Genomic DNA, 11,793 nt, shown 5'->3' with positions numbered 1-11,793 from the left:
AGGCTGCCCAGGGAAGTGGTTGAGTCACCATCCCTGGAGGTATTTGAAAGACGTGTAGATGTGGTGCTTAGGGACATGGTTTAGTGGTGGACTTGGCAATGCTAGGTTAATGGTTGTACTTGATGATCTTAAAGGTCTTTTCCAACCAAAACAATTCTATGATTCTATATATTTCTCTTTGGCACAGTATACACTAGGATGCTTAAAAAGATGCAGCCCCTACTAATATATCTATACAGTTGCACCATGCCTGCCTTTTTGTTTTCCCTCTTTTTTTTCCCCCTCTTATTTATTCCTAGCTGTTCAAACTTACTATCTCGTTGAAGTTTCTGTGATGATCTGTAAGACATATGTTAGTTTATAGTACAGTCATAAATACCCTCTAATGCCTTTGAAAATGTTTTTTGCTGTCACTAGTTCCTTTAGTGTGATTTTTTTGATTGTCCTCTTCACTGTGACTCACAATTTCTGATTTTTTTTTTCTTTGTAAGTTGGGTACCATTTCCTTAGAATGGAGAAATCTGTGTGTGACTCCCATCCTCAAGTCAGGAAAACATGCTAATTATACTTAGTGTGGCTTTTATTCACCTTCTAAGTTTCTTGTGTTGCAAGCAATTGTTGTGTGTATTAGCAGTTAGCACAAGAGCAGTTTTACAGATTGGTACTGCTTGTATGCTTTGGTCTTGAGAGGTTAGTCAGTGGAGATCTGAGCAATAAAACCGAGGAGCACAGCTTGAGGATTAGTTCATGTACAACAAGGTCAGCATATCTGCAAAATGCAGCCCAGCAGCTGTGTTACACTTGTTCTGAGGTGCTTCTCTGCAGTAGGAATCAAAACATTTCAAGGATCTTCAGGATGTCTGCTGTCAGCTGGTCACTACCACCTAAACAAGATACAAAGCTGAACAGTTACCTGTTACCTGCTCATAAATAGATAACAGAGAAGTTGGAGCTGTCGCTTGATCCAATAAAGACCTGTCCTGATTTCGTGTTGATTTTTCTAAGGTTTTTTTAGTAAGTCTGAAGTAATAGGTGTTTATATTGTGTGCCTTTAACAGTTATGTTGAATATCACCATTTACATTTAGAATAATGTACAGTAAAACAACTGTTTGCATCAGGTATGCAACGTATTGTGTTTCCAGTTCTTTTCAACCACATAAAGGAATAGTTTATTGCATGTTTGTCTGCGTTATACTGTGGCTCATGGTCATTCAAAATTCAGTGAAAGAGAGCATGTTCTCAAAGTTTATACTGCATGACCTAATTAATTCTGTCACATGCTGTTTAATATTTATAGTGGATATCAGCATATTAAGGGCTTTGACTGAGTGCACTGATGCATTAACATTTTCTTTAACTCTTGCTTTGGAGAGAAAAAGAAACTAACTACTAACAACCTATTTCCTCTTGAAACTTCTGAAAGATCTACCTAACTGTTCAAGTTACGCTAATCTTGAAACCTTTGTTATTTGCATGTTCCATAAATCAAACCCTTTTCCTTATTACATGGACTGGAAGGATGCCTCAGAAAGTGAAATATTAGATAGTCTACAGAGTTTATGTAAACATTTTGCTGTTTGTAAATTAATCAGTATATTTTGATTTTGTAAATTGTTATACATACAGTTGTACTATTACAACAACATAACATCCCAACAAAATAAGCAACACCAGTCTATAGCATAGTATATATAATTCTAAATTAAATGAGCTTTTTCAAGAAAAAAAATCATGTAAGACACCAGTTTTTATTCACAATTCAGGTCCTTTTTGTTAAATTTAATTATATAACATAATCTGCTGGCATGTACTGCAGGGATACAGAGAAATGAACAGGGGAGGCTGCACACATTTTCAATATATTTTTCTAAATGAAAAAACATTACCCCAGTACTTGTACACAAATGCGTGTAGCTTAGTTGTAGCTAATTAATTTACCTTTACTCTCTCACTGCGTTCCAGGAAGGGGTCACTTTATGCCTTTAGAATTTTTATTGTAATTCATAGTCCTACATTTTTACTGAGAATGCATTTTTCAGTGCAAAGAGCTAGGAGAGATGGGCTTAACAAAATACCAGCCAGTAGCTGACAGAAAATGACTGTCATATGGTCTTTGAAAAGCTCTTCTAGTTTGGAATTACAACTTTCTATGCAAATGACAGGCTTTTAGATAGTCCAGCATTTGAGAATATTTGAAAACTTAATGGTACACTATGTAAAAGATTTATATTGGTCTAAATTCTGTATCTTTAGGCAGAATTTGTTTCAGCTGTAATGTTTCTGCAGTAAGCAGCCGTAAGAATAGTATACTTGGGAATTAGAAGACTGCTAGAAAAAATAATTAAATTACACACTTTCATTACTTTTTGGGGTATTTTTCCAGTCCCAAATCCCATATATTTAATTTTATCACAAACTAAATATCCTATTTTTTTCCTGTTTTATTGAACGGGCAAACAGGGGTAGATGGTCCCCCTCCCTAGAGAGGAGACGACCTACTAGTCCCAGGATTCATATCCAGCATGCATCTCCGGAGGATGACAGGTACTAGTCAACTCCTCCCAGTTGAAAAGTGGCTTACTGCATCTTGCACTCTCAGAGGAGTATACTGAAATTTAAAAGTATGCATATATGTAGCAAGAGACAACCTCCAGAAGCCCAAAATAAAACAGCAGCTTATATATCATCTCTGCATTTTGTTGAACTGTTATAAAGCACCTAGGAATTAATGTCTTTTCAAATTTTCTGTTTGCCTGAATGGTCACAAGCCATGAAGTGAGATGTCTAATACAACAAAACATCATCTGTGTTAATGTTCTTTAGTCTGTTTTTACCTGCTTCTGTAAATGTTGGTGGTGTTTTCACTGTGGTGCTTTATAATATGAGAAATATTTGTTGTAGAGCCTGTTCTTGTCTAGGTGTTTATTTTTATTTTTATTGGTTTTTTTCCCCTTTTTTAACAAACTGTTCCTAAGGGGAAAAAAAACCGCACAAACTGATATGCTGGAAGTCATGGTAACCCGTACTAGTTGATGTATGTAAAAATTGGCACTGTTCATAAATTCTGTCCTAAATCAGGATGGTCTCCGTGGAGCAGGTTTTCCTAACAAGGTAGGTTTTGGTTAAAAACACCAGTGGTTTAAATAAATTTTTATGCTGAATACCACCTATGATTAATAGAAGGACCTTTGTTTTTTGAACTTTCTGCTCAAATAAGTTTTGGTATTCCATTGCTTTGGCAGTAGTCATTTTTTTGGTATTTTTTTTCCAGATCTGGGTTTTTTTTAAGCAGACATTATAATTTCTATTGAGATGCAAATTCAAAATTTTCCCTTCAAATTTTTTGTGTTACAGTAAATGACAGGATACGATGGTTCATGTAAATAATCCATACATGTGTGAACTCTTATGAAGTTGCACTTAAGACTGGAAGACTGGTATCTGGATAAACCTCCGTTACTGTAATGCTAGTGCTTATCTTCTGCTGAAGTCTGTCCACAGTACTTATATTTGTACTGTCATTTGTCATGTTTGCTTGATACTGGATGTATTCCACTAATACAAGGTGGGAAGAGTGAAATTCTGTTTGGATAGCATTTCTTTTTTTATTTGAGTAAATCAGCATTATAAATTATAAAATTGAATTTGTGAAACATTATTTCAAAATTGTCCCTCCTTACAGATACTGCATTTCTAGAAATTTTGCCAACACATCCCTTTGATGGGACAGCTATTAATAGTTTACAAATGTACTTTGTACCTTTTAGGCATTTTTAACTAATTTTGCTTCCCATTTTTCAAGTCGATGGAAAGACTGTCTTTGACTTCAGTGGATCAGACTTGATAAAATCTTGTTGTCATTGAAGTGATTAGAATTAAATCATAATCATATCACATATCAGTGAAATGAGATTTTCATCTAAATACTGCCATCCTTAATGCAGAATTGTAAGCCTTTTGGTGTCAGCCAAAGTTTTGTGGACAAAGACTGAAATCATCTAATACCTCTTAGCAAATGTATTACAGTAACACATGTGTAGGATATAGAATCTATTCTGGCAAAGATTTTGAGTTGGAGAAACAGCAGTCTAATTTTCTTAGTGAAATCAGTGCCTTCTTGTGCTTGGAAGTCTTGCAGGTAATCTGGTCACCAAATCCCAGTGATGCAGTCAGTGATGCACCAAGAAGGAGTTTAGGCTAACCCCAATCCTGATGACTGCAGCCTCCCAGTTCCAGATTAAGAGAAGTTAGGAGAACACTAGGCTTTTTGCATTGCATGCCCTATACAAAATAATAGCCCACCTTGTGTGTAGAGAGAGTATCAGTGAGGGAATCACAGGTGCTTTACCTTTGTTTTCTACTCTTTAAGTTTGCATTCATTCTGATTATTTCCCATAGCTTTGGCGGTTGGCCAACACCACTCAGTTCTATAATTTATGGGTTTTTTAAGATGTGCTTGTATCAATTTGACAACTGATGCAGCGGTGTCAGGGAATGAGTGTCTGATGGATCAGCAGGGGTAATTAACTAACTGCTTATCACTGCTTTCAAATCATATATTCACAGATTAATTGACTTTGACCGATGTCATCTTACTCTTCATTTGAGTACATTCCAGATTTATCTTACAAATTGGCCCAATTTGCATATAAGGTGCAATCAAGAAGATCTATTTCTGAATACATTTCTTAAACATATGACTTATGCATTATTTCTAATTTTGATCATTTAAATTCCATTTTTGCAACATTGTGTTTATTGATAATGATTCATAACATAAATTTTAGTAAAGGTCTTGGCAAGATTGTTGTTATTCTGGAATTTGTTCACTTGCCATATCAGAAAAAGTGACTCCTTGATGTACCTAGACAAGATGAAGACATGGCTTGTATGTTATTTCAGTGTTAAGAATTAACAAGTGTTTGGTTAGTATCATGTATTTCTTTAAGACATTTTAAAGAATAGTTTTTGGTTTGAATTTGATTGATAGCATCATTGCTGGGAGGTTTTTTGGTTTCTATATTAGAAATGAGTATTAGAAAGTCTGTCTAAAGTGAAAGACTTTCTGGTAACTGGAGAACTGCAAAATTGTGAAATTGTAAGTGATGATAAAAACAAGGAGAATGAAAGTTGAGCATTTAATGGTAGGTGGGAATTTTATTCAGACTGTTCTTTTTGAGAAGTCTGCATATAATTTCAGCGTATAACCAAGACTGGATAAAATAAGCCTTTTAAAAAATTAATTTTCATATACTTTCTGTTAAGAGAAGTAGTTTTTGGCAGTCATGCATGCTTCTGTAAGAATGCTTGTCCAAGAGTCATCCTGAGGCCACCTGTAGAGCAAGTACACTTCTGGTACTTTCACGAAGAGAACTTGAGGTGTGCCACGCACTGTCAGTTGCAGACTGGCCTGGGTGATCCTTTCCTGTCTTTCCAGCAACACTATGTGAATTGATCAGGGAGGCAGTTTTGCAAGACGAATTGAAGTGCTAGGAATGAGTGTGAGGAGCTACCAAGCCTTCAGAGTAGTTGTGACCTCCCAGCTCACATACCATGTAGATCCAGCCTTTCAGAAATCTTCAGGAAAAATCAGGAAGTATTGAACGTGACGTTCTTGATGGGTTTAAGGCTATCTAAATGAACAGACTCACTGCAAACCATTGAGGTCTCTTGTACAAGCCAGTAATAAATCATTCTAAATGTTAGACACTGAATTTTATAAAAATGTTATTTTGTCACCTTAGGAATAGTAATTTTTAATTTTGATAGGAATATTAGCATACTTCTGTGTGTAGATTTTGTTTACACTCAACAGTGATAAATATTTTGAGGCACATGAGTCTTTGGAACATGAACTGCGAATAGCTTGTCTGTATATAAAATAATATATAGTGCTTGTCTATATACATAACAAGGCCTCATTGATCAGTGATTTGGTGTGATGGTAGATTTATGACCTTAAAGAGAAATTTTAGCATTTCCTCACCATAATGGAGGTATATATGCAAATTTATTATGTACCCTAGGTTATTAGTGGACTGCAAATTGTGCTGAGTTTTCTCATTAAAAGCCAAATTTGATATTTGAAAAAAACTTACATTGATGCACCTTATGAAGAAAAAAAATGTTTTTACCATATATTCCATAAAAAACTAATAATAAACTGACAAGCTAATAATGTTTATGCCAAATTGAAAGCTCTGAACAGATTCCGAGGTTCTTAAAAAGCTTCAGCAGAAATGAACATAATATAGAAATTAAGAAATATTCTGAACTTTATTTGAATTTTTTTTAAAAAGCTGAGTCAGTTATTCTACTTTGCTATTGAATTGTTGTTAATTATTACTGTAGCAGAGAGGCTGGCAACAGAATATGAAGTTTTTGTCAAAATACATGAAATTATGAAATTAACTTGCATTTTCAGGAGAATTTCACAATATAAGGACAAAATACGCATTTTTCAAATTCCTAAGGGAAGATGTTCTGTATAGGTTTATATATTAATCTAATGAACAATAGTGTAGATTAATTCTCAAGAAGGATAATGGCAACTATTAAGCCACAGTACTGCCATTCAGCATGTAGAGTATAAAGGTTTTTAAAAATATTGTTGTGGGTTTCATTCTTTATTGCATCTTAGAATATTGATATTATGTCTAAAAATTTTAACATTTCCTTCAAGTGTATGGATTAAATCAACAGAAGGGGAAATGAGAAATATAGCCTTTCTCAGCAGATAGTGCCCTAAAGCTTTTGGTTTATATATTTGACTGCATGTCTCCACCTTCACTGCATGTGACCATCTCTCTGTTTCTGCTCATTCTGTCCAAATTCACATCCATGTTTCCAAATTTTGTGAAGAACAAGGACGCTGGAGTCTTGCATTCCAAAACAGGACAGTGTAGACCACCTAAGTGCTAAACCTGGAGCAGCACAGAGGTATCCTTATTTACTCAAATCATAGTTCCAAGTAAATGAGGTATTGGTTATAGTATATTCTTCATATGCTCTGCATAATACTTTCACATATTTAGTTTTTTTCTCTTTTTATGTGTAAGTACATATATGCATGTATTGTTCATAGATAATATTTAATCCCCTATAAAGTACATTTAAGAGGTAAATTTGAGTATGACATGAGTGTTCTTATCCTCAGTGCACTCTTCACACATGGTATATGGGCATGAAAGAACGCCTACATGTAAACATGTCCCTGCCAATGCCCACAGTGTGCTGAAGCCGAGCCAGGACTGAGAGCGCTGTAGTAGGCTGTTGAGCTATATGGAACTGTATACAGCATCATCTTAGCAAGAGGAAGGAAACAGAAAGGAAATTGTGATTTTAAACGTATTTCTAATGTGTGCTGCTTGCAAGGACAGCACAGAGAGCAGAGAAATAAGTGTATTCAGCTCACTAGTGCTATATATTACTTTGTCACTTTTCACAGGAAAGCATGTCCTACTCTCAGCTTTTCCATCCTACAAAGAGTCGTCACGATGTGCTCTTTTTCTCCATTGCATGTCATGTCACAGTCTAAGCAAGTGACATAAGGAGTAAGAGGAAAATAAGCCCCATAACCAACCAAACAGAAAATGAAGAGGGTGACATCATTTGAGTGATAATGTTGCTGCATTCAGTGGATCTAACCATAACTTTAAATACTTTGCTAACCTTAGGTTTTAAGTAAAGCTGCAGCATTTAATACGTGTTTCTCTGTGTATCCACCTTGTATTTGTCCTGGTAAAGAGAAAAATGTAAAAGTAATGAGAATAAACAAAAAATAAATCTGGAGAAAATAGTTTGAGGACAAAGGGGATTTTAATTTTTAATCTGAGATATTATTTTTTGGTAAGAAGATACATTCTTTTAAAACCCAGAAAGCATCAGGTAATGAGCTCTGCTCATGCAGAAAAACATTTTGTATTTTGTTGCAGTATTTTCTTTGTCACAATATAATGCTCATCAAATATTGCAGTAGGTACAAATCATGAAAATCCACTGTGATTATATTATTTGGGTATAATTTGGTGTTACAGCTGTTTAGGTGTCTTCCAGTTCAGACACTGGATTACTCTTTATAACCACAAAGGTTTAAAAGGAAAATATATCTTTTTAAATATAATTTTTATCTATTTGTAATTCTTTTATAGCTTAATATATGACATTGATTATATTGTTGCAAGTTCTTATACGTTTCTTGCACTGGTGTAAGATGCAGGTTAGGCTTTGTCAACATTTCTGATCTATCAATAAATAATCATCACTCCCTGTTTTTGACCACTCCTGAAAATCGCTATGTACTTTTTGTTCTGAAAAACTAATATATATTGATGATTATCAGAGATTTAAAATTATAAATCCTAATTTGTAAATGCTGACATTAGTGTGGATAGTAATGGAAATTTTGGAACACACAAGACTTGCAGAGATTTTCATAGTATATTTATAGCCCTGGATCATAACAGTGAAACATGCTTTACCTTCGTTCTTACATTTATTGACTCATATTACTGTTCATTGTTCTTATTTACTATCAGACTAAATGCTTAGATTGTCAGAGGTAACTAGTGCCTCACTATCCAAATGTCAGATGAATTCTGTGAAAGATTTATGTGGGAAAGGAGCGAAGGAATGAAATAAACTTCTAACTTATACTGACTAGAAAAAAATAGAATTGTTTTAAACTGTTTCTCAAAAACTTTAACAAGTTTTAATACAATAAGATTTTTGAGAAACCAAGTTTTTATTAATATAGTGACAGCATTATTTAAATTGATATGATGCAGTATTTGTTTTGCTTTTAAAATTTAGTTTTAAAAGTAATTTTTAAAGTTTACGTTTGAATAGTATTTCTGGTCCTTTCTGCAACATTTGTTTCCTGCTGTCTACTCTGCATTTTTTTTTCATGCTGTCAAGAGAGGACTGAAAGGCCTCTGAGGAGGCATTGTTTCTAATCACATACAGACTGTGAAGTGGGAACTAGCTGCACCATTCAGTCAGGTTTAATGTTATCTCCCCTGTTTTGGTACCTCATAACTTTCACACCATCAGCCTTAATCAAACCTAATCAGGGCCATGTCTCTTAAGCCTCGAGCCTGTTCATTAAGACAGTTGTCACTTTTTCATGTCAACTTTTTCTGTCAACCATTTCTGTTATTAGCTTTACAATACATTAATAAATATATAATCTTCATATTTTTGTATTCTTTTTCTTCTTTGTTTATTTCTTTTCTGACATGTCATTTCACAGGCAGTCCAGAAAAGTGGAAAGATATAGCAGCCAAAAACAAACTAGGAAAGGCTCCGCAACTGAAACAGAAAGGTAGGATTGCTGATCAATGAGTAAACATATCTTATAATCAATCTGATTCCAGTGTTTGGAATATACCTCTAATATGGCTTTTAAAGTAGAAAATCTGTGACAGTACCAAAAGCTATGTTGTTGTAATTTACAGTATTATTTACTTTGTATCCATATTATTAGCACTGCTTGCTGTGTTGCATACATACGGAATTTTTCTGGCATTCTCCATCATTGCAGATAAACTCAATGGTAAAGACTAGCGGTCCGTACATTTTATGAGCTGAAATCTGAGACCCATTGCCACTATATTGTTCTCTGTAAGAGGAAATTTGGAAATGCCTAGCATATTTCATTAGTATGGGACTAAACCTTTTCTGTGCTTTACCACTGATCTTTTTTCAAAAAATCTCTATTTTACAATAAGTTTGAGGATGAGAAAAATATATTAACAGATTAATAATTCAAGATGTCTCTCATCAAATTAATTTCACTTTATAATGTAAAAATGTTGTTACACATTTAAATATGTATAGAAAATTTTATAATCTCATTACATAAAGTTAATATAAACACTGGGACTTTAACCTTTGTATTCATTGTATTTTTTGTACTTGTATTATCATTGTAACTTTTAGCTTTGATGCTACAGTAGTATAGAGTTATGTATTCAAATTCTTAAGAAAAAGTGGGAAATAAAAAGATATATACTAAATCATAAGTACATCTAATTAAGTTTTAAACCCTGTGTATTAGCTGAAATAAGAGCAGTGAGGAGAGGAGATATCCTGCCATGTCAGAAACAGATTTATGTTATCTTGATTAGCAGAGGAGCAATGTACATCTGTTTACATTGAAAAACTTCCATGAACAACACAGACACATTTTTATTTTAATGAAAATGCACATTATGTAGCAAAACTTCAGAACTTCTATTTTATTTTACTGCTTCAAGTCCCAGATTATCGTTCCTGATCCAAAAGCAATGGTTACATTTTTCTTGGTTTTGACGATTCTGTTGTCACAACAGCCCATTTGCTTTTTCAGTTTAGACCAAAGAAATTACCTAAACGGTGGCTGAAATCCTTGCTGTATTTAAACCAGGGACAGTTTTGCCATTGAGATCACTAAAGCCGTTTTTTCCCTGTTTTTTTCTAACTTCTGAAGAGTAAGAGGAGCCACTGGGACTGAGGTCCAAGGGGCTTACAGTTCTTGATAACTGTTCAAACTATATGGTTAGAAAGCTTGGCACGAAACTGGGAAGGAAGATAAGGTGGGAAAGACATATGAAGTAAATGGGAGGGGAAAAAATAGGGACATAAACATAACTAGAAAGTATGGCAACAGAAAGGATAAGGAAGGAAAAGAAAATATAAGAGATTCTGATGGCAAAAGGGCAGAACAAAGAGAGTGAGAGACACTGGCAGAGTACAAAAGGAAATCCCACAACACTTGCAATTGGACAAATCAGTGTATCTGTATATGCGTTTACATTTCAAACCTGATATTTCAGTGTGTGAACTGGGGGCATCTTTCTTCTACAGATGTTAAGATCACTGCACAGGTCAAAAGCATATACCTCAATAAATCCTGTTTACACTAATTAGTGTTTTACACTAATCTCAATATATGGAAGGTGTAAATCATAGTCTTGAAATACTTAGAATTTCAGATATTGTAGGTGATATAGGAACTGATTTGCAGGGACTGTGATTATGAGGTGTTATGCTGAATACATCAGTAGCACATGGGCTCCATCTCTAAGGATAAGCATGTAGTTATATTTATGAAGAAGGGGCCTTTTTGAGGCTTTGGAAATGTGTTTCTCTGCTTGAAATGACCTGCCCAGTTCTGAAATTTTAAGATTTTTTTTTTCTGGATAATTCAAAGCTTTTTTTTTTTTTAATAACATACGATTGAGGATTTATTCATGTATATGAGAAAGTGTGAGTCTGGAGGTCACTGTGAAATATTGCTAGTGTCTATATACAGAATTTATATGGGATTTAATGGGTTGGAAGTTGATACTTCAGTCATTGCTGTGCTGAGATAAATTTGGCATTGTTATGGTAATGATTGTAGTCACTACCTAGTGCTAGTGGTTGGGGGAGGTGTTGGTTTGATTTTTTTTTTCTTTTTTTTTTAAAGAAATGTGAAAAAAAAAATCTGGTTGTTTTTTTTCCCCTGATGTTAATTAAAGTTACCAAAAGTATGAGTCCACATACCTACATTTTTACTATCCAGAAGGGAAAAGCCAGCTCTGATTTCTAATGATCTTAAGAGTGATGAACCCAGTGCAACAAGAGCATAGCGAAACATGATTTGTGCTGCTTCTTTTTACGTCTCCATGGCACATGGTGTAGGTTTCTGTTTCCATAAAATGATTCACTGCTATTAGATGTGAGACACAAATGTCTGCGTAAATCTGAGTGCTGTAGTTTAGTATTTCATCACAGATATAATGTTGCACTAGTGCCAGAAAGTTTTGAT

General features: G+C 34.3%; 1 protein-coding gene across 1 annotated transcript in view; it reads left to right on the top strand.

Moving 5' to 3' along the window:
* RIMS1 (regulating synaptic membrane exocytosis 1) overlaps positions 1 to 11,793 on the top strand; it is a 233,975-nt gene that overhangs the window by 114,180 nt on the left and 108,002 nt on the right. The window contains exon 19 of the mRNA XM_009333153.1: positions 2,463 to 2,546. Within this exon, the coding sequence (XP_009331428.1) occupies positions 2,463 to 2,546 (84 nt within the window). The remainder of the gene's footprint in view (positions 1 to 2,462; positions 2,547 to 11,793) is intronic.

This window comes from Pygoscelis adeliae, unplaced genomic scaffold (assembly GCF_000699105.1).
Source record: "Pygoscelis adeliae isolate BGI_AS28 unplaced genomic scaffold, ASM69910v1 Scaffold57, whole genome shotgun sequence".
In the NCBI taxonomy this organism is placed as follows: domain Eukaryota; kingdom Metazoa; phylum Chordata; class Aves; order Sphenisciformes; family Spheniscidae; genus Pygoscelis; species Pygoscelis adeliae.
The sequence above is the reverse complement of the archived record's forward strand: the minus strand, read 5'-3'. Positions and strand labels throughout refer to the sequence as shown.